General features: G+C 54.9%; 1 protein-coding gene across 2 annotated transcripts in view; it reads left to right on the top strand.

Annotated features, from left to right (window-relative positions):
• LTBP2 (latent transforming growth factor beta binding protein 2) overlaps positions 1 to 22078 on the top strand; it is a 134825-nt gene that overhangs the window by 103634 nt on the left and 9113 nt on the right. For both annotated transcript variants that reach the window (XM_012742037.3, XM_076003865.1), the window contains 17 exons: positions 736 to 900; positions 1170 to 1385; positions 2505 to 2524; positions 3724 to 3763; positions 4374 to 4487; positions 6286 to 6414; positions 7177 to 7305; positions 12291 to 12410; positions 17532 to 17651; positions 18712 to 18834; positions 19048 to 19173; positions 19534 to 19659; positions 19932 to 20054; positions 20155 to 20280; positions 20677 to 20799; positions 21397 to 21528; positions 21822 to 21947. In XM_012742037.3, coding sequence (XP_012597491.2) covers positions 736 to 900; positions 1170 to 1385; positions 2505 to 2524; positions 3724 to 3763; positions 4374 to 4487; positions 6286 to 6414; positions 7177 to 7305; positions 12291 to 12410; positions 17532 to 17651; positions 18712 to 18834; positions 19048 to 19173; positions 19534 to 19659; positions 19932 to 20054; positions 20155 to 20280; positions 20677 to 20799; positions 21397 to 21528; positions 21822 to 21947 — 2058 coding nt within the window. The remainder of the gene's footprint in view (positions 1 to 735; positions 901 to 1169; positions 1386 to 2504; positions 2525 to 3723; positions 3764 to 4373; positions 4488 to 6285; positions 6415 to 7176; positions 7306 to 12290; positions 12411 to 17531; positions 17652 to 18711; positions 18835 to 19047; positions 19174 to 19533; positions 19660 to 19931; positions 20055 to 20154; positions 20281 to 20676; positions 20800 to 21396; positions 21529 to 21821; positions 21948 to 22078) is intronic.

The raw sequence follows: 22078 nt of genomic DNA on the forward strand, positions 1-22078 counted from the left end.
CCCCTCATCCCCTTAGAGTCCCGTCTCTTCCAACCTGGCATGGCCTCCTCATCTAATACACAAGAGACTGTTTTTTAATGTTTCACATCAAAGTACAAGAAAGGGGATAGTAGTGATGGTATTGCTATGACCTAAGCCAAGCATAGGTCGAACGCACTGTGATCCTCAGCATTTCAATTCATTGATTCAGTGTTAGGTTGATTCATTGACCTAGCTGTCCATCCATGGATTCAACAAGCACTTACTGAGCATCTATGAGCACCAGACACTGTGGAAGGTGCCTGAGTGACAAAAATGACCAAGACAGAGTCCCTGTCCTCAAAGCTCCCCATCAGGCCTTTGGCTGTCACCTTTCGCATCTTCCCAGGAAGGCTGTGGTCCTCAGAGCACACTGCTGCCCCTTCGGCCCCAGGCGCATGTGGGCCTGCAGGAGACACTTGCAAACTCAGCACAGGAGACGAGCAGCTGCACCCTCATTTCCTGCTCTCAGGTTCTCCGCATGAGGGTGGGGAGTCAAGGGTCTCATCAAACAGATAACATGCAGAGATGCCGAAACATTCCTCCTAAAGTTCTTGTGAACATTTTCTGGGATCCAAACTTCCAGATGGAGACGTGGGCCAGGCCCGTCTGCGTGCATGTGGCCGGCCACACCTCTCCACCCACTGCCCTCTGTCTATCTGCACATTCCCCTCCCACTGACCAACTAGCCATCCACATGTGCCATGTCTGTTGCAGCGGACAAGGCCATCTCTATGCTGCAGGGACTGTGCTACCGGTCGCTGGGGCCTGGCACCTGTGCCCTGCCTTTGGCCCAGCGGATCACCAAGCAGATCTGCTGCTGCAGCCGTGTGGGCAAAGCTTGGGGCAGCAAGTGTGAGAAATGCCCCCTGCCTGGCACAGGTAACTCCCTCCCTCCCTCCTGGCTCTGACCACCAAGGGGCTTCTTAGAAGCCAGGGGCCATATTCCCCAGCCTGTGTAGACCTCCCTCCAGCCAGAAGACTCAGTCTTCCCTCCTTGTTGACTGTTTATCCCCGCCTGGGGCTCCCTCCCTCCCGGGGCTCCCTCCCTCCCTGCTGCCACAATTGTCTCCCAAAGGGAGGGAAAGGAGGGCCCTGGTTCCCTGCAGGGACAGCATTTCTCAGTTTGTCCTCTGGCTGTCGCTTTGCAGAGGCCTTCAGGGAGATCTGCCCTGCCGGCCACGGCTACACCTACTCGAGCTCAGACATCCGCCTGTCCATGAGGAAAGCCGAGGAGGAGGAACTGGCCAGGCCCTCAAGGGAGCAAGGACAGAAGAGCACTGGGGCGCTGCCTGGGCCAGCAGAGAGGCAGCCACTCCGGGCGGCCACAGACACCTGGCTTGAGGCCGGGACCACGCCTGACAAGGGTATATGAGCCGGGGAGATGCCTGAGGGATTCCCTTCTCCCCTGTGTTTGCAGTATCTCCAAGAGGCACAGGCATTTATTGGGGGTCCCTGGGGACCCCATCTCTGGGACATAAAGAAAGGGAGCTTGGAGCAGCAGCACCTGGACCTGGGAACCTTCTGTCATGGCCTGGCATGACAGGAGGGCCTCACTCATCTCCTCTCCCATATGGGATCAAGAGGTGCCCGCATCCTGAGAGCTGCTTGTAGAGCGCGGGAGAGGGTGGCAGCAGAGCCCACCTACTGATCAGACTCTCCGTGCTCTGCCCTGGCCACGCAGCTTCGGGGCTGACACTTGCTGCAGGCCTGAAGAGCTGGCCGTGGGTCCTGGGAGGCTGTGTGCTTCACGTCCCAGCTCTGGCCTCGGAGTCAAGTGCTCACTCCCCTCAGCTGCCTCGGATGGAGGAGGCACAGGGCTGGAGAGAGACTAGGCTTGAGGCTCTCCTGGCAGGTGCCTTGGGATACTGTGGTGAAGTCATGACCCAGTTACTGGTAACATGGAGTACAGGAGGCCTGGAGCATATTAGGGCCAGGCAAACTATGTGATTCCTAAAATTGCTCCAGGAATCTGGCATAGACAGGAAGTGAGGACAGAGCCCCAGTTGTCATGGACACTGGACACCGGCAAGCCAGGAACATCTCCACCCTTCCTGGAAGTCTTCCCCTGGCCCGTAGCCCAGGGCAGGGGGCTGAGTGACTCAGGGTGGCTGGGAGGCGTTGAGGGAGGAGGCTGCCATGCAAGGAGGTAGGCTACAGGATCAGTAGGGTGCACTGGCCCAGGAGAGGGTGGCACTCCTGTCACTGCAAGCCTTAAAGGAAAGCAGGGGCTTCCTCTCACCAAGCAACAAGCCAAGCTGAGCTACCTTCAGGCCCTCCAGACTGAGATTCTGTGGTGGCCAGTCCCCACAGGGGGGTGACAGGACAGAGACAGGTAAGAAGAGTCTACACTGTCACTACTGCTGACCCTGCTGGGGACACAATTGGAGGGGTGCAGACCACAGAGCTGCTCAGGCCATGGGTGGAGGGGAGAAGGCAGCCAGACCCTCCTCCCTGAGCTCACACTGTCACCTTTCCCTTCCCAGGTGACTCTCAGGCTGGCGAGGTGAGTGAATCCTCCCATTAGGGAGCTGGGCAAGGGTGGCAGAGTGGGCCCTGGTAGCCACTGAGGCCCCAGGGCAGTGTCCTGTGAGGGGGGAAGAGGAGAAAAATGAGTATCTGTCGGATTGTACTTGGAGAGATGACAAACCGGGAGGGTAGGGCCAAAGCCCAGTTTTACCGTAAAGGAAGTAATAAAAACAACTGTTCACGGAGCAGCTGCTGTGCACGCTTTCTGTTTGGGATGGGCTGAGGCCCTTCAGAAAGGAAGTAGGAACATGTCCTGTCAGTCCTGGCTGTCACTCAAGCTTTAAGCACTACAGATGGGGTTTAGAGTTAGTTCCAGTTCATCCTGGATCTGGCACTTTCTGAGCCAGTGTAGGTTAAACGTCAAGGTCCCCTCTGTGAGTGGTGTAACGGGAAGTAGAGGCACAGCTGGGAATAGCCCCAAACCACATCACTGAGAAAGGGGCATCTGGCTCCTTTCTCTGTGCCCAGAATTCCCTGTGAGGAACTGGGTGTCCTCCTAGAAAAACATTCCAGAAGAGTGCATCTGCTGCTTCCTTCACCATCTTCCAGTCCCTACCCTGTCCCCTGCCCTTACAACCTGAGTATCTGATTGTACCCAAATGCAGTGTCTCCAGCGGGCCTGTTTTCTCTCTGGAGCACCACGTGCCATCCTCCAGGGCCAGAGCTCTAATCCAGTGTCCCTACAGTCCCAGCCATGCTCCAGGGCCTCTTTCGTCCTCTGCCCATTCCCCTCCTCCTGTTCCCCACCTCTTCACTACCTCCATCCTCGGGCTGTGTTGCGGGACACAGGTGTGGCCCTGGATCCTGGGTTTGCCACACTGGCCATGTGGCCCTGGGCACTCTAGTTAACTTCTGGAGACATGGGATTGCATCATTGGTACTATACATGCTGATTTCCACCATATGCCCAGCACTGACCTGGCACGGCACATACTTGGGCTCAGTCAATCATTTCAACCTACTATGCTGAGCTAGTTGAGAAGATTAATTAAGACAGTGGATATAAAGTGTCTAGCAGAGTGCCCGGCATACAGTGAGAACTCATCAATACCTGGAATGAATGAAAAGGTGAATAAGCAAGTTGGACAGAAGCCTGGAGTGGGTGTGAGTGTGGTGGAAGGAAACACATCCTAGAGATAACAGAGGAGCCCAAAGTGACCCCTTGTTTCTGTGCAGGTCACCACCAGTGTCACCCATGTATCTGCCGGGGTCCCAGGTGAGTCCCTCCTCCTAGCAGCTACCTGGGGAAAGAGGAGGGAGGCAGAACGACCTTAATCTAGTAGTGGAGTTGCTATACGTGAGCTGGCCTGTTCAGAGGACGTCGTGAACGACATGGCACGTGAATGCTCACACCTAAGGTGCAGGGAGGTCGGTGAGAGACCCTGTGATGCCTTGCAGATAGTTTCCTAGCCACAAAACTCTTTCTGAATGTCATGGAGCCACTCAACACGTACATCAGACCAAAGAGGAAGTACTTGCTGAAACGGGCAGTTGCTGGGTCCCTGGAGCTCTTTCACCCAAAGTGGTTAGGGGCTCCAGCTCTGCCTCCAGCAAGCTGGCTGGCCTTGGGCAAGCGGCCACCTCTGCGAGCCTCAGTCTCCTCTCCTGTGAAATGGCAGGTTGGACTGGATGCACTCCAATGCCCTTAGAGCTCTCAGACTCTGACTGTGTGGGTCCAGGTCTAGGTTCAAGGGACTAGGAAGCGCAGGGGTGACCCAGCCTAGGCCTCTCCACTTGTTCTTGGGAGTCGGAACAGCAGGGAGCAGGGGAGGGTCACTGTCAGCCAAGGGCCTGTGGGCTCACCTCTTCCCCTCTCCCCTCCGCAGGGGATGCCATAGGAAGACCCACACCACCACCGCCTGAACAGAGGACTCCAGAGACCCAGGAGGAAGAGCAAGTGACCCTCTCCACCAATGTGCTGGTGACCACGAGCCCCCCAGGTAGCTACAGCCGGCCCTTTAGGGCTCTCTGCACGCTCCCCTGTGCGGTGTGGCTGTCCAGCGCTGACTCCAGGGCGGGGGCATGAGTGGAACCCCTCCCTCACCTCTCCAACCAGATCACCTCCCAGGCTCTGCGCCTCTGGTCTCCTCCTATGAAGAGCACCAGGTCCCCTTAGTGAAAACAGGAGCCCTGTCTGGAGCACTACTCAACCCAGGGAGGGGAAGAGAAGGGACACTTTGGGGAGGGTCTTACTCGGAGGCCTCCAGGAAAGCCAGGGATCTCCCAGGAGAATACAGGGCGTGCTCTCCAGGAAAGGGAGCACGGGGAGTGAGAGCCTCTGAGCCCGGCTCTTCCAAGCCGTTTGCCCTGAGTCAGCGGAGTTCCCTGGCAGCAGGCAGCCTCCTGCCAACGGGGAGGGCTGACTTTCGGGAAGGAATACGGTTCTGTTTCTCAAGGTTGTTTCCCTGAGCCTGCATTCCTCTCCCTCTGGTCAGCTGCATTCGTGGGGGGTGGGGGGGGCGCGCGGGGGGAGGCGTGGGGGAGATCCCTGGCAAATCCACCTTGCTCTGGAATGTACCCTCCTTAAAGGCTCATTGTCCGGGGACTTGGTTCCAGAGAAGCGGGGCTGGTGCTATCACTGTTGCTCCCTGTGCACATGTGTGCCCTCCCCCCGGGGCTCACTGCTCTCTTAACCTCGCCACCGAGAGCCACAGATCCAGGTCACCTTGAGTGGGAGGTGCGAGTGGGGGGCGCTGACACAAACTCGGAGCCAGGCCAGGGGAGAGGACAACCTTGCAAGCAGGCGTGTGTGCACATTCAGTTCTGCCCACTCTAGCCAATACTGCTGAGCCCCACTGTGTACCAACGCAGGCCTCTTCCCAACCCATTCCCGTGGGTCTTCAGGCTTCTCTCAGAGCTGCAGGGCAGGGCAGGGAGCCCGGGGCATGTGCGCTTCAGGCTAAGACCCCGGAGCAGACACAGAGACTGAAAGCATCATTTATTCATCCATCCATTCATTGATTCATTCATTCATTCGGCGTGTTCTAAGTGTCAGGTAATTTTCTAGTATTAAGGATACAATTCAAAAAGCTAGAGTCTCTGCCACCTATGTGGCCAACTGAGTCCCGGTGAGTCTGCCTCCAAACTGTTTCTCAATTTAGCCCCTATCCCCCCACTTTTCACCCCATTACCACCACCTAAGGCAGATCCTCATTAAATTATTTAGACAGGTTCTAGGGGCCCTTGTGCCTCCCATACAGTTTATCCACTGTCTTGCTGCCTGGGTGGCCTTTCTGAGACAGCTCCAGTCCACCCCCTCCTTCTGTGACCCCCTTGCTTACAGGCCAGTCGCAATGTGGAATTCAAGGCCCTGCTTGGTGGGCCCCAGCCCCCCTCTCTCATTTGCCGCTGCACCCTCCTCACCAGCTCTGCTGGCTGTCTGGGAACTCGGCAGGAGTTGCAGGCAGGGGCACTGGCCACAGGGTGGGGGCCAGGCCCATATTCAGAGCGAGGCCAGGCTGGAGGCCTCAGTGGGGAGGCTGCGTACTGGATATACAGTTCCTAGAACCTATTAGGTCTTGGCTGGGGGATGCACTCCTGTGAGCCCCACCCTGGGTAGGGCGCAGGGCCCCAGATGGAGTCGCACGTGAGGCCATGCTGTGCATGGATATGGGAGGGCCTGGCTAAGGTTGGTCTCCTGAGACCCCTGCACCCTAGTCCCCACACACCCTACCCTGCTCCACTGCCTCCATCCGCCCCCTCCCTGCCACGACCTCTGCTTTGCTCTGTCTCCCACAGGCATTGATAGATGTGCTGCTGGAGCTGCCAACATCTGTGGCCCTGGAACCTGCGTGAACCTCCCAGATGGATACAGATGTGTTTGTGGCCCTGGCTACCGGCTGCACCCCAGCCAGGCCTACTGCACAGGTATTCACTTGGCCTCCTGGGCTTACTTGGTGGCTGGGGTAGACAGGGGCAGGAGCTGGGGAACTGAGTCAAAAGTCCGAGGCAGTAGAAGATCCATGCAGTGCTGGGTGGTTGATACGTTTAGGAGGAGCATGACTAGTCAGTCACTGTGGACAAAGCTAACCTTGACCTTCAGGGGAAGGCTGGTCTCTCTGAGACCCATCTGATGAGTCTCCAGGACTCCAGGAGGGTAGAAAACTACCTCACAGCACCCCGACCAGTGCCTGGCAGCCCTTCACTCTGAGAGCAGCCCACCCCTCAATCTGGCCATTTTGCTGCCTGCAGAGTGGACCAAGGTCTGCCCCAGTTGAAAATGTCTCCGCCGGGGCCATCCCCTGGGGAGAGGTTTGGGGCCAAGATAAATGATCAAGTGTGGGCTTCATTCCTCCTCCCTCAATATTTTTATACAAAGGAGAAACATCCACTGTGGTCTTGGAGGAGAAAGGAAGTGATGACAGGGCCACTGGAGAAAAAGGACCAGGAACAGGGAGGAGGTGTTGGAAGTCACCCAGGCCCTGAGTGCCTGAGTGGGCCCAATGGGCCGACTTTGTAGCTTCTAGCCGTAGAGATTTTCATCTCCCTGGCCTCCTCTGCTCCCTCACCCCTTCCCTGCCACACAGCGCCATCCCCTGCCCAGCCCCTAGTGTGGGCAGTTGCTGGCAGGTGCCCAAGGAAAGGCCCTGCTGGCCTCCCTGACCTCCCTCCCTGCCTTCCTCTGGTCAGATGACAACGAGTGTCTGAGGGACCCCTGCAAGGGAAAAGGACGCTGTGTCAACCGTGTGGGCTCCTACTCCTGCTTCTGCTACCCTGGCTACACGCTGGCCACCTCAGGGGCCACGCAGGAGTGCCAAGGTAAGCCAAGCCAGCCTGGCCCTGGGCCGGGCACAGGAGAGTGCATCCTGGCCGGGCCCCACAGTCTCGTGGGGCTGGAAGAGGAACCAGGCATTCTCAGCCCCCAGCCACAGTGCCGCAGGCGGGAACGCGAGAGCTGTGGGAAGAGAGACCCGGACTTGGCCTGGGCCTGGGAGGAAGCTGACCCTGTGCCAAGAGCACAAGGAGGGACAGACATCCAAAGGGCAGCAACATTTGCAAAGGCCCCAAGGGCCCCAAGGGATTGTGGCTGGAGCCAAGAGTGTGAGGCAGCAGGGGGACACGGCTGGAGATGGGGACTGAGAGTCTGGTCCCCAAACTCTAAGTGACATGTGGCTGCTTTAATTTGGGGGAAGGAGGGCGACCCATGGGGATGGGCTGAGGCTGTTGGCAGGCTGGGGAGCAGGTGTGCCTTTGAGAGAAGAGCACAGGTCCCCAGCAGCTTAGAGACACCTACAAGGCTTTGAGCTTCCCTGGGAAGGCCTGGCCCACTGCTCGGGGACTCTTGATAAACGTGCTCCCAACGCAAACCCTGTAACAATACAGAGCACTCCACATACACTTTTATGAGTGAGTTCACAAAGAGTGCAATGTGGCGCTTTCCAAGCCGTGCCATGAGATTCATAACCCAGTTGGAAATCCTTCTCCTGGAGAATGGTCCTGCCTGTTCTTGGGGCCCACAGTGCTGGTTCTGGCCAGGGCAGCCCAGCAGTCACTCACAGGCGCCCCAGGGAGGCCAGGGAAGCTCTGTGTTCTCCCACTGTCAGGGTCCCCTTGGGTTCTAATCCCCTAAGGATCTAGTCTGCAGAAACCAAAGCTATCCAGGTCCTCACTTAATTATGGGGGGAAGAAATGTGGGGGAGACAGGCCACCTCACTTAATGGAAGAGTAGGAGAATCATGCACATCATTCATTGAGCACTCAAGCGTTGAGCACCTGTGTGCCAGGCACTGTGCCAGGCTCTGAGGGTGTGAGATGAATGAGGTGTGAGCGGCAACACTGTAGGATCCAGATGAGGAAGCAGCTGGTTCTGTGTGAGAGAATCTGGGAAGGTTTCCCTGAGGGGCGTGCTTGAGCTGTGGCTGAATAATAATAGCTACCATTTAATGAGCATTTATTATATGCCAGCCCCGTCTTGAGCACTTTAGTATATGAAGCTCATCATCCAACTCCATGCAGTAGAAATGCTCATCCCCGTTTTGTGGTTGAGCAAACTGGGGCTCAGAGAGATGAAGTGAAATACCCAGGGACTCACACCTCGTGGTGGCAGAGCTGGAAAGAGAATCAAATCACTCTGGTTCCAGCACATGGTTTGCTTCCAACGACACATTCCCTTATAGTGGGGTGTTGGACACCACATGACTAGGATTGGAGGGAACAGAGGGTATTCCACGGAACAAAAACCATTTCTGCAGAGCCCTGAGAAGTGAACAGGCCTGGCATGCTCTGGGAAGAATGACAGATTGAGTATGATTGGAGCAGGGGTACCTGGAGAAAGTAGCAGGAATCGAGGCCAGTTTGTGAAGTGTCTCTGGTGCCAGGCTGAAGTGCTTGGATTCCGTCCCACAGGCAGTGGCAGCCAGTAGGGGTTTGTGAGCAGAAGGGTGGTGATTCGGTCAGCTGGCTTTCAGGGAGGTGACTCAGGCGGCAGTGCTCAAAGCAGGCAGGAGGAGCCAGAGGAGAAGCTGGGGGCAGGGGACTTCTCCAATACTCACCTAGCTGCCTAGGTAGGTATTGTGGCCAGAGGTGCTGCTCTTTACAGACCTAGCACAAGGAGCTGGGCCAGGATGAGCAGTGGCTGCTGCAGGGAATGGTTTCACCAGGACTGGCCCAGACAGGGGTTTTACCACGTGCCAGCCTGGGTGACCGGGATGTCTCTGCCAGACCCAACAGCTGGAGGTCAGCTGTAAGTGCCTCTCCCCATGGGGCTTGGCTGCCACTTGAAGAGGACTTATCCAGGATAACACCCACTTTCTAAAGTCTGCCGGTCTCATAATGTGATATCTCATTATTTCATTGATTTAATATTTGTTTTTAATTATTTATAAAATTAATTTTATAAAAATTATATATAATTATAAAATTAATTAATTTTAATTATTTATAAAATTGATTTATAAAATTAACATAGTTTATATTATATAAATTAATATAAATATAAATAGTTTAAATACTAAATATCTAAGTAAATATTTACTGGTAAGTGCAAGTGTCTCTTTGTACATTAGCCTGTGGGTTTCCTCATCTGTAAATTGCTTGTTCCTGTCTTTTGCTCAGTTTCCCAAAGGTGGCTGCTGTTTTTCATGCAGTTTTTTCATGTGGCTTCTTAGGAGAGTCCCTTGTATATATTCCAGATACTAGGATGGGTTTAGATTGCACCTCTCCCATTTTGTCTTCTTTCCATTAATCTTAGCCACATGTCCTTCTTTGAACAGAAATCTTTCATTTTGATGTATTGAAATTCACTTTTTAGCCTTATTTTTTATGTTTTGGGTCTTTATTTAAGAAGTCCCCTCCCTACTCTTAAGTCACAAAGATATTCCCCTATACTTTCTTATATTAAGGTTATAGTTTTACCTTTTATGGTATACTTTAATCCATCTGGAATTCATCTTTGTATGGAGGTTAAGAACCTGGTTTTTTCCATTTCCATTGCCATTTTTCTCCATAGAATGAGTCAGTTTTCCCAGCACCATCTATCGGGCAGTCGTCCTGGCCCTGCAGGTTAATGCGTTCTTCACCAAATTCCCACACATGGCTCAGCCCACGAGTCCCTGTCCTCTTCCATAGGGATTAGATCTTCCCAAAGAGAGCATCGGTTCTTTCAGAATCGCCTGAGGAGTTATAACAATGCAGGTTCCTGGGCCCGCCCAGCACTGCTGGGCCAGCATTGCTGGAGGCCTAGGAGTGTGCATTTTACACCTCTGCAGTGACTCTGCTGTGGACAGGAGTTTTATGACGCCTTGCTCAGATGAACACTGTCCATGAACAAATGGCTGTTATTCGATTCCTTTGATAAGCGCTTATTGGGGTTCTGTGATGGGCCCACAGACACTGGGATAACCAGACATGTTCCCGGCAGCGAGGGAGAAATGAGAGAGTGAATGGACAGTCACACTAAGGGCTGGGCTGTAAGGAGCCCTGGGAAGGGGCACCTGGATTGGAGGGGCAAGGTCAGCCTCATAGAGAGACGGGTGGGAAAAAGTCATGTGGGTGGCCACTCCAGGCAAGGGGACAGCACAGGAGCTCAGAAGCAGGCCCTGTGTGGCCAAGGTGAGGAGCAGTGTGGGAGGCAGGAAATGAGGTGAGAGAAGTGGGCCCAGGACAGGTCATGAAAAATCCCCCATGCCAGGCTGAGCAGCGTTGACTTTACGGGCTAGGTTTAAAGCTAGGATATTAATAATAGCCAACATTTCTTCGGTGTTTACCTGGGGCCAGGCAGGCACTGTGCTAAGCTCTTGACCTGGATTATCTCACTTAATCTGCACAAGGACTCTGTGAAGTGTTTCAACCAGTCCAGGCTTGGTGGGGATAGCCCAAAGGTGGGGCCTCAATTAATTTGACTGTGGGGCAGGGAATGGGGAGTGGCAGTAGGACCCAGAGTTGATACATTAAAACAGTCCTTGAAAGGGGAGTAGGAATCTGATGGCCAACAAGGTGAGGAAAGACACTCCAAGTAGAGGCATTTGTGTGAACAAAGTCTCAGAGGTTGGACCAGCGAAATCTGCTTTAGTAAGGCTATTCCAAGGGGCACATGCAAAGCAGCAAATACAGCAAGTCTGGGCCCAGGTGGCATGGGCTCCGTGAGCCAGGCTGCAAGCAGGACTGGAAGTGGTGGGGAGCCCTGGTAGGGGATTAAGCAGGAGAGTAGCATGGCCAAGGTTGGGCTTTAGAGCCATCATGGGGCGCCAGTATGCTTTGGAACAATGACATAAACAACACCCTGCAAATGCAGGGCTGTCTAAATTGCTCTTTCTCACTGGCTGCTTAACTCCTAACTTTAGAGGAGATCCTTAAGAAGAACTCTAGGAACAGCCCAAGTGGGATGTATTGGGGCCAGGTGGGGACTTTCCTGGTCTCCTCATGTCAGCAGCCTCCAAGTGGAGGTTTTTCCACGTTCTTGGTGATCGTCAGGAAAAGAATTTCAGGACAGCACCACGTAAGCCAAGCAAGCAACAGCTTTTTATTTTTTATTTATGTAAGCGAAAGTACACTCTGAGTGTACTTTCAGAATGGGCAGGCTTGAAAGAGAGCAGCTGCCCAGGGAGGAAGTGGTTTTTGGTCTTCTGAAGTCTTACTAATTGAGGGGATGAATATTCACAACCAAGGGGTTGGCTTTTACTAAGAATTTGAGTAGGAATTCCCAGAATTGGGTTCCCTCCCATTTTCATACTTTATATGGTTGTCTCGAACTGTCACGGTGATTTCAGGGGTAGAGAAATTTTAAAACCACAAAGTAAATGATATTGTAATTAGCCAAAGTTCATGTCAGGTGGCAGAGATAGCTGACAAGCTGGTTGAAGCTGGTTCTTGCTCATGGTTATCAGCCCCTCTAGTTAGTTTCTGCTTAAGGGTTATTTATTTTAGCACCTGCCCCCACTCTGCAAGCCCCTGCATGCAGTGTCAGCCCCATCTCCCAGTCTCCTGCTCCAACACTCAGACCATGCCTCATGGACTGCCACCTGACCTCAAGACCAGCCCTTGCATCAGGGTGAGGAGACACTGAGAGGCCCCCACGGGCCCCAGAGTTGCCTCCCTGGGAGAAAGGTGCTCAGGGCTTATCAGGGGACTGAGCTATAGCAGTCTCACACCTGGCTGAGAGCCTGTCCAGCCAGTGTGGCTGCAGCAAGGACGCCTTCCCCGCCTGGGCCTCAGCATGGGTGCTCTTGTCCTCGGCCATTGAAGGGATGCCCCAGGACCCCCTCCAGGGCCAGCTGTGACTCAGGGCTTTTCACGTGTGTTCACAGATGTGGACGAGTGTGAGCAGCCAGGAGTGTGCAGTGGGGGGCAGTGCACCAACACCGAGGGCTCATACCACTGCGAGTGTGATCAGGGCTACATCATGGTCAGAAAAGGACAATGCCAAGGTAAGAAATGGGAAGAAGGGAGGCAGCCTGTACCCCACCGTCTACTGGGCCCTGCCCATGTACTGTCTACCACCAACTCCCCTTTGAGCCGATCCCTATGGATGAAGACATGTGTACAAATTCCTGAGCCCTCCCATCCCCTCAGTGAAATTTGGCATCCTGTCTTCCCCATGCAGTGGGGGAGCACAAATACCATTATCTACATGATACCTGAGGAACATCTCCTGTGTATACTCCTGCCCTCTTACCTTGAAAAATGTGCTCTTCTCGTGTGGCAGAGGAAGTCAGTCTGCCTAGGAGTCTTGGGCTTCTTGCTGAAGCTTGTTAGACTGGCAGCCCCTGAGGCTGGACCATATCCTTAGACAATCCAGGCATGCACACCTGAGAAGCACCCAACAGTGCTAGTTGAACAAATCAAGGGAAGAAGGAATGTGGGATCCCAGATCCTTGTCCCTTCCCCAGATACAGCCAAAGGCACTGTGACATTGCTAACTGGTGTCCTCACAGACCCTCCCTGCTGACTTGAGCCTGGAACTCTCATGCCAGCTCTGAAAACCTCCTGGCAGCTTTGCCACCATTGCCACCCTGACAGGCTGGGAAGTCACAGGCTTGAAGGAGGCCTAGATCCTGTGCTCTTGAGACTGGCTGAGACAGGAATAAATGAGGGTAAATTTAGGCTCTCTGAGGCCGGGCAGGATGGCTCACGCCTGTAATCCTAGCTCGCTGGGAGGCCAAGGCGGGTGGATTGCTCGAAGTCAGGAGTTTGAAACCAGCCTGAGCAAGAGCGATAGAGACCCTGTCTCTAATATAAATAGAAAGAAATTAATTGGCCAACTAATATATAGAGAAAAAATTAGCTGGCATGGTGGCACATGCCTGTAGTCCCAGCTACTTGGGAGGCTGAGGCAGCAGGATTGCTTGAGCCCAGGAATTTGAGGTTGCTGTGAGCTAGGCTGATGCCATAGCACTCACTCTAGCCTGGGCAACAAAGTGAGACTCTGTCTAAAAAAAAAAAAAAAAAAAAAATTAAGGCTCTCTGGGAAAACTCTGCCCTGGATTGGGCTTAGGCTCAGACTCCTCCCAGCCTCCAGGTTTCCCTGGCCAGGACTTGCCTGGTTTCAGATGGTTCTGGAGGTGAGGGAGGAGCTCCTGTACCTTGTGAAGGGACAGTCCCCCCACCCCCAATGCCACTACCATGGGAGCAAAGTCCAGAATCCTAGATGGTCTTAGCACAGGGGAAAGGGGCTGCAGGTGCAGGACAGGTGACTCTGCCCCCACCCCGGTGTGTTCCCTCCTCCTCTCAATGCCTCCTTCATGCTCTTCTCCTTTAAAACTCAGGCCTACCCATGACCAATGCCAGAACCCACGCCCTTTGTCTTCATTAGCACAGTGGACACATGACAGCCTGGCAACTGCCAGGAGGATGGAGAGTGAAGACACCCACCATTTGGTAGATGCCTGGTGGCTGTGCTGGGGCCTTGACAGATCACCTCATTTAAGCAACACAACAACATTATGAATTTGACATTTAACTTGATTAAAAAGAAAAGCAAGACTAACGGAAATGAACCAAGAAAATACCAGAACATGAAAAACATCAGATTTATATTAACCAGTCCGTGTTCAGGGCACAGGCTCTGGCACAGACAGGCCTGGGTTTGGCTCTTGTCTCAGTGTCTGAAAATGGAAACCATAGTGCCCATCTCAGAGATGCTTGTGAGGACGGAATAAGCTAAAATATGCAAAGTGCTCACTCGGCCCCGTCTCTGGCACACACAGACCCTCAGTAACTAGGGGGAACTGTTACTATCAGAGGGTTGTTCTTTTTCACGTCCACACTCCCCTCACACCTCAGCCCACTCCTCTGGATTGTCCTCTTCCCTTCCTAGGGAAAAATTCTAGACACACACCTCATCTAGGAGGTCAGGCTGAGTTCCTGGCCCAGGACAGACACCCTGAGTCTGTTGAAAGAAAGAATGATGTAGCCTGCACACTTCTCCAGGTTTCCATCAGTAACCACAAACCCGGCCCATCACCCTGCAAGCCCAGTCAATTTCCTCTCCTTCTTTCTTCTTCCTCCAACTGAAAAACCACTCTCTCCACTGAAACTCAAAGTCTCTGGTGAAAGACTCAGTGGTCTGGCCAGCAGCCCATCCAATAGTCTCCATGGCATTTCCGTCGTACCAGGACTGTGGGTTCCCACGGACAGAGGGTAGATTCCCCTACAAGCTCCCAGGGCCTTTGCTGTGCCTCACCCCTATCCAAGGTCACCTGAGCTTCTGGCCCCTGCCTGAGTGCCTGCCCCACCCCCGCCCCATGCTGCCACAAGGAATAGAGGTGTGTGGTTATGCATGTCCTCATTCCAGGGCTGAGCCCTGATAGGAGAAACTCCAGGATCTTCCCAGTCTAGCTGGTCCTGCAGGTGACTGTTTGCATGGGTCCTTTGAGGTTTCTTCAACAGCTTTATACCAAGAAGATGATGTGTGAAGCTGGAGACACATCATGCTATTCTTTGGTCAGCTAACATTTGTTGAGTGCCAGCCATGTGTCAGCCATGGGCTGGGCATAGAGCAATAAATAGGACAGATAGCTCCTGCCCCCATTGACCAGAGTATTAAAACCCACCAAACATACCATTGTCTTAGATTAACATTCAACCCCTGCACTAAGCAGAAATATCTGCAGCTGGGGACTGGCTCCAGTCCAGGTACCAAGAGGTTGATGGAACAGCCTCAGGATATCTAGGGACAAAATCAACCATCCAGAATCTTCATCTAGTTCCATTGGGTTAGTGTGGATAATGGCTCAGTTGGGTCCACTTCCACACAGGAGAGCTCTTCCCTGGCTCAGGTGGAGACAGGGCTGCTGTGATCACCTACCCTCCCCCTCCGCAGCTGGGGCTCTGGTCTGAGGAAGGAAGAAGCCAGCAGTGTGCCAGGATAGACCAGGTTATGCTGCAGTAACAAACAGCCCCAATCTTAGTGATATAGAATACAAGTTTCCATCTCTGTCCCATGTTTCCTCACTTGAGACATAGGCTAAAGGAGTAGCCAGTATCTGGAATCTGGCCAGTCTCCATGGAAAATGAAAGAGCATCCTGGAGGGTTACACACAATTAAATGGTTTGGTTCATAAATTACACGTGTCATATCCACTCACAGCTCACTGGCTAGCACTAGTCTCATGGCCCCACCTAATCACAAGGGACTAGGAGGCACAAGCCTACCATGGCCCAGAAAGTGAAGAGCTAGAATAATTCATGGACAGCATTAGTGAGCACCACAAGTCTCCTAAATGCCCAGCATTAGGACACTTCACACACCACCTCCAAAATGTGCCCAGCGCGCTTGGGGCAGAGCAGACCTCAGGGCCCTTTGCTCTTGGTAAACCTAATCTCCTCCCTGCATTGCCTGGTCCCTGTGGGAGATGTGCAAAGACTTCATTTCTTCTTGGCATGGATTTAGGAAGATCTTTGCCTCAATCTCTTCCTCTTTGTCCACAAAGCCAGGCATCCTGAAGCATGGCTTGCTTGTCACTCCCAAGGGCTTTGCCCATCCTCCTCTAGGCATCACTGCCAAGGCCAGCAGGCTGTGGTGCTGGCTGCTTTCTCCCAGGCCACAAAAGTTGATCATCATAGATCCTTCACTGTCTCTCCAGCTCTGTCTTTACCAAAACTCTTAAAATAACTTAGCCTAGTGTCACTGAAAACCTACTAGGGCCTTGTGGTTGCCCTCTTTCCAGAGATGAGCCTTACCTCAGTGTCCCCAAGATTACCTAGGAGTTGGGGGCATTTTCTTGCAGATAACCACCTTCCCTGTGGTGTATCTTCTTCTTCTGGACCCTCAGGGTGAAGCTTCAGGCTTCAGAGGATCCCAGTCCCATGGGGCAGAGGGCTTTGATGCATCCTGACTTCAGGAAACCAAACAACCTCAGAGAGGACTCGTTTTCACCCTCCACCGTAGGGTCCAAGTCCTGTTCTGCAATAATAGCTGCTAGCTTTAGTGACCTTGCAGAAAGCCTGTGTTCTGACCCGTGGCCAGGGTTCTGCATTTCCGCCATGGGTGCCGGGTAGTTCTTCTTCCCAGGCAGTAGCGCCTCTGAATCTGCATAAGCTGGTGGACCTCTTCTAGGAGAATGACCACTACCCATTTAGAAAGAATAAATCCTCCCATTTGCCCTGGAGCTTGGCCAAGCTGTCTATCATGAAGGATGACCAGGAGTCTCAACGTGGAGCTGGTGGAACATCCTCCTGCAGTTCTGAGCAGGTTCAGGCCCTGTGATATGACCTCCCTAATGTAGTCCAGGTCCCCTGGGTGCCTTGGTGATGGACTCCCTGACATGCCAGGTCACATGGGGACTAGCCCTCCCCTCAGCTCCTGGGGGAAGTATCTCCTTCCTCCTCCTGTTGTCACTCTCCCTCTGTGGGTCCCCTCATTCCCTGTCTGTCCTGTTGGTGTCCAGGCTCAACCTTTCTGGCCGACTTTCCTGGGTCTCACCAGAGTATGTGGCATGAGCCCTGCCTAGTTCTTGGTTGGACTAAGATATGACACCTCTCCAGCAGAGAAATCTTGCTGGCCTCCACCCTTCGGTCTGCTCTCAGCCTCAGGACTGGTCTGGGAGGTTCATCCTTGGTCCTCATTTCCTGGTGCAGGGAAGCCCATTCTGCCTTCACTGCCCCCTGGGTATCTATTCTGGGGGCCCTGGCAGCAGTCCAGCCAGTTCCTGTGCCGAGCTCGTCCAATTCCAGTAACTGTCTCTGCCTACAAAGGATTAGGTTTTCCCCAAGGGAGATAGGAAAGCCCATCCCAAAGAGCCCAGCTCACAAAGTTGAGCTCTCTGATCCTCCCACAGCTCGTGGTAACCGCAGCCTTTTGCATCCACCCAGGGAGTCTCCCCATCTAATTTTTAAGTTCTTCCATTTCTCCCTTTTGTCCAGGACAACGGGTGGGAGGTGGAGTTGGGAACACAGGGTAACTCTCATTTTTTTCCTTCTTTTCATCTGCACGGAAACTGACATCTTTCCCCTCAACCAAGGGCAGGGTCAAGGATTTGCTTTGTCACAGGCCTACCCACATGCTGTGGTTCCCAGAGATGACCAAGGGAGGGGCTGTTGTTTTGCAGATATTGACGAATGCCGTCACCCTGGCACCTGCCCTGATGGGAGATGCGTCAACTCCCCTGGCTCCTACACTTGCGTGGCCTGTGAGGAGGGCTACAGGGGCCAGAGCGGGAGCTGCGTAGGTGAGGTCTGCTTGCCAAGACGCTAGGAGGGTTGTTCAGCCTTGGGACTGCTGGTGGGGCCCACACACAGGGAGGGAACAACGTGGGCAGAGGGGAGTGGCTCGGAGGCTATTGTACACAGTGATCCGGCTCAGTTCCCAGACAGCGTGGGCATGAGGTGGGTGTGCTTCGGTTACTGGTGCTCTGCCTCTGAATCAGCTAGGGCAGAGGCCTCTTCTGCTCTTCGGCCATATCCGTCCTAGAGCTATAACCCAAAGTCCCAGGAGCTTCTGTGGCTGGATCCTAGGGAGTGGGCTGAGGAGCCTAAGGGTCTCAGGATGGAGCTGACTTCAGTGGCGAGAGCTGGCAGGCAGGCCCTTCCTCAGCTCCCCGGGAGGAGGGTTTCTGCCCCCCATATCTCCACAGCAATGTCCAAGCAGCACCACCTCCTGGGGGGTGGGTGCCCTGCTCCCCCCTGAAGGAGCTCACCCAGGAGTAGGAGTGTTTTTTTCTCCTCAGCCCCCTCAGGAAGAGGGGCCCGGGGTTCAGAATGCCAGGAGGGACTGAGTTTTGAATGGACGCTTTGAGGCTCTGGAGAGGGCAGGCATTTCCCAGGCCCTCTAGACTGCCACCCGGCCACCCAGGCACGGCCTGGCCTCCCTCCCCACCGCCCGCCCACCGCTGAAGCTAGCTGTTGGGCTGGGAACACGGGTTGTTTGGTTGGCAGGTAGGAGGCCGGAGAGGTTCAGAGCTACGATGAGGTGAGTCAAGGGTCTCGGACACCTCATTCCAGTGTCCTCAGATGGGCCAACCCAGCTCCAGGGCTGGGGAACCTGACCCCCTTTTCAGGATGTAAGCAGGGCGCTGTGTTACTACATAGGGCTGAAGTGAGCCCCGGGACAAAGGGCACCGTGCCCTGCATAGGTGGGATGAGGGAGCACGGCCTCAGGGTCCCCCAGGTGGCCTACGGCCCCACTGAAGACTAGCTCCCTGGCCCCATAACTGAGGTGCTCAGAGCCTGCTGGTGGGGGCTGCATGAAGGAGGAGAGGCCGGCTGCCATCTTGGACTTCTCTCCCACAGACGTGAATGAGTGTCTGACCCCCGGGGTCTGTGCCCACGGGAAGTGCATCAACCTGGAAGGCTCCTTCAGATGCTCTTGTGAGCACGGCTACGAGGTCACCTCAGACGAGAAGGGCTGCCAAGGTACACAGGTGCCAAAGCACCTGTCCTCTATGGCAGCCCAGCCCGTTGCTCCTTCCCCTTGGCACCCCCACCCCAGCAGCCACCCCAGTCCTGCCTCCCCAGCCACGCCCACCAAGGCCTGTCCTCTCCCTGTCCCTGCCCACCTGTCCGTCTCTGGCTGTCCTGGCATGTCTGTGCTGCAGAGTCCCACAAGAACTCGATGCCCCATTGCAGATGTGGATGAGTGTGCCAGCCGGGCCTCATGCCCCGCAGGCCTCTGCCTCAACACCGAGGGCTCCTTCGCCTGCTCCGTCTGCGAGAGCGGGTACTGGGTGAACGAGGATGGCACTGCCTGTGAAGGTAACCTGGGGAGGCCTTCTCACCTCCCGAAGAACATTCCATTTGCCCCCAGCTCTGGGCTGATGCTGAGGGCCTCCAGGCTGGACTAGAGGACCCCCAGGGAGAGCTTCTATTGTCATAATCCCCAAGTTCAGAGGTGAGGACAGGAGGAAAAGGGAGTCACAGAGACAAGAGGGAAGCTGAGGGCAGAGCCACCCCCGGAGCATTCTGTGGAGGGTGTGTTGGGGTTGCCTTATAGAAGGCCCCCAGCCAGGGCCTGCCCTTCCCCAGGGGCTCAGAGAGGAAGGCCAGAGGTGTGAGGTTCTGCATCAGCAGGTGAAGGGAGTCCTCCCAGGTTGTCTGTCCGTCTGTCTGTCTCAGACCTAGATGAGTGCGCCTTCCCGGGAGTCTGCCCCTCGGGGGTCTGCACCAACACTGTGGGCTCCTTCTCCTGCAAGGACTGTGATGGCGGCTACCGGCCCAGCCCCCTGGGCCACACCTGTGAAGGTGAGAACCCCCCAGTGGGGGAGAGAGCCAGTGGGGAAGCCCATCCAGAGGCAGGGGCCTGCGGGGGTGGTCGGGAGGGGAAGGAGCTGCAGTCAGCCTGCTCCCTCCAGGCTCCCGGACGCCCCTCCCAGCTGGGCTGCTTTAGGAGGGGATGATTTCCCTACGGGTCCAGTCTCCACATGCAGGTGGCAGGTCTTCTGGAGACCCCCCCCTTGGTTCCTGTCCTGGGAGGTGATGCCACTAGCTGCCTTCCTCCCCTGTGTGCCCTACAGATGTGGATGAGTGTGAAGACCCCCAGAGCAGCTGCCTGGGAGGCGAGTGCAAGAACGTGGCAGGCTCCTACCTGTGCCTGTGTCCCCAGGGCTTCCAGCTGGCCAATGGCACCGTGTGTGAGGGTGAGTAGGCCAGCTCTCACACTGGGGACAGGGGACAGCGAGTGTGTGGGGAGGTGGGGACATCCCCAGGAGACACCCACTGCCCATCTTTTCCCCACAGACATGGACGAGTGCGTGGGGGAGGAGCACTGCGCGCCCCACGGCGAGTGCCTCAACAGCCATGGCTCCTTCTTCTGCCTGTGCGCGCCCGGCTTTGCCAGCGCAGAGCAGGGCACCCGCTGCCTGGGTGAGAGGCCCGCACAGCACGCTACTGGCCAGCGGCAGGGGCGCCAGAGGCCACATCTAGAGCCGAGTCCATTTTGACACCAGTACTGAAATGAAAGGCTCACGGGCCCACCAGGGGATAGGAAGACGGGAGGCCAGTGTTTGCCGTGGGGGGGCGGGGGGGCCCCTTCAGGAGGTTGGCGGCAGGCGTGCACCCTGCCCAAACTCTGAGTGTCAGAGCCGCTGCCCCAGGCACCCTCCCCCCAGCCCAGCCTCTGGTTTCCAGCTCTGGACTCTCCCTCGGATCTTCCAGCCCTTTCCTACCCTGAGCCACTCCCTAACCTCCCAAAGGACGCTGCATGGGGCCCTAACAGGGAAGGGACCATGGCAGGGTCTGCTGACAGCATCTCTGTTGTAGATGTGGACGAGTGTGCCGACACAGACCGGTGTCTGGGAGGGCACTGTGTCAACACCGAGGGCTCCTTCGACTGCGTGTGTGAGACTGGCTTCCAGCCCTCCCCAGACGGCGGGGAGTGTGTGGGTAAGGGCTCTGCGGGACAGAACAGGGCTCTGCCTCAGTCTGCCCACCTCCACCCTCCTGTCCCTCAGCTCCCGAGAAGCAGGTGTTCGCCACAAGTTCATCATCTGATAGATAATGCATTTATTGAGCCTTTGCTGGCTCAGGGACTGTCCAAGGATGACAAAGTGAAGACAGTCATAATCTTTGTGCTGGCAGAGCACACAATCTAAAAGCCAAATTGGTTCAGTAGACATTTATTAAACACCTGCTACATTCAGTGTCTTTTGCTAGGACAAATAGACAGTTATAGACCATCTTAAAATTGAGCAAGGGAGACAGATATGCTGACAGCTCTGTCATACACCCCACTGAAGGTTTCACATGCAGAGAAGTATAAAGTGCTTCCCGAATGGCACGCAGTTCTCTTCCTACGTGCTCAGCCCCGCTGGGTGGGGGGCGATTGTCCCAAACCGGGTGTGCTGGGGTTGAGATGAGCACAGTCATTTGGAACAGATCAAGGACCCCAGAGGGTGTGAGGCATGACCCTGTAATGCCAGCGAAGTAGGACGAGAGCAGTGACCTGGCCACCTCTGTCCCCTCTTGTGACTCTGGGGACAGATATTGACGAATGTGAGGACTACGAAAACGCCGTGTGTGGGGCCTGGAAGTGTGAGAACAGCCCTGGCTCCTACCACTGTGTCCTGGGCTGCCAGCCTGGCTTCCACATGGCCCTGAACGGAGACTGCATTGGTAAGTACGAGGGAGAGCTGGAGGCCTGCGGGCCGAGGACGCCCATTTTTCATGTACTGAGCTAGAAACGATTTTCTCCTGCGGACTGTTTCTGCAGCTGTTCGAAGTTTGTGTATTTTCCATACAGCAGAGCTTACACAGAAATTGAAGAGGAATGTTACTGTTAGTTTTCTTGTCCTGTGTTTAGAGGTTGCTTTTCACAGATCTGGGTGTTAATAGACCAAATAAGTATTCCCAGGAGAGGGAGGGGGGAGCACGTGCGCTTGCACACGCACACCGCCTACTGTCCACAGACATAGACGAGTGTGCCAACGACACCATGTGTGGGAGCCACGGCTTCTGTGAAAACACCGATGGCTCCTTCCGCTGCCTCTGCGACCAGGGCTTCGAGATCTCGCCCTCAGGCTGGGACTGTGTGGGTGAGAAGCCTTTGGGTGACCCAAGGTCTGGGGAAGGGAAGGTCCTAGGGCCCCCTCCTGAAATAGTCCTGGGCACATGGCTTCATCCTAGGTCCCCATAGCATGGGCAAGGGAGGCTTCAAGGAAGAGGG

The sequence above is a fragment of the Microcebus murinus genome, chromosome 6 (assembly GCF_040939455.1).
Source record: "Microcebus murinus isolate Inina chromosome 6, M.murinus_Inina_mat1.0, whole genome shotgun sequence".
Classification (NCBI taxonomy): Eukaryota; Metazoa; Chordata; class Mammalia; order Primates; family Cheirogaleidae; genus Microcebus; species Microcebus murinus.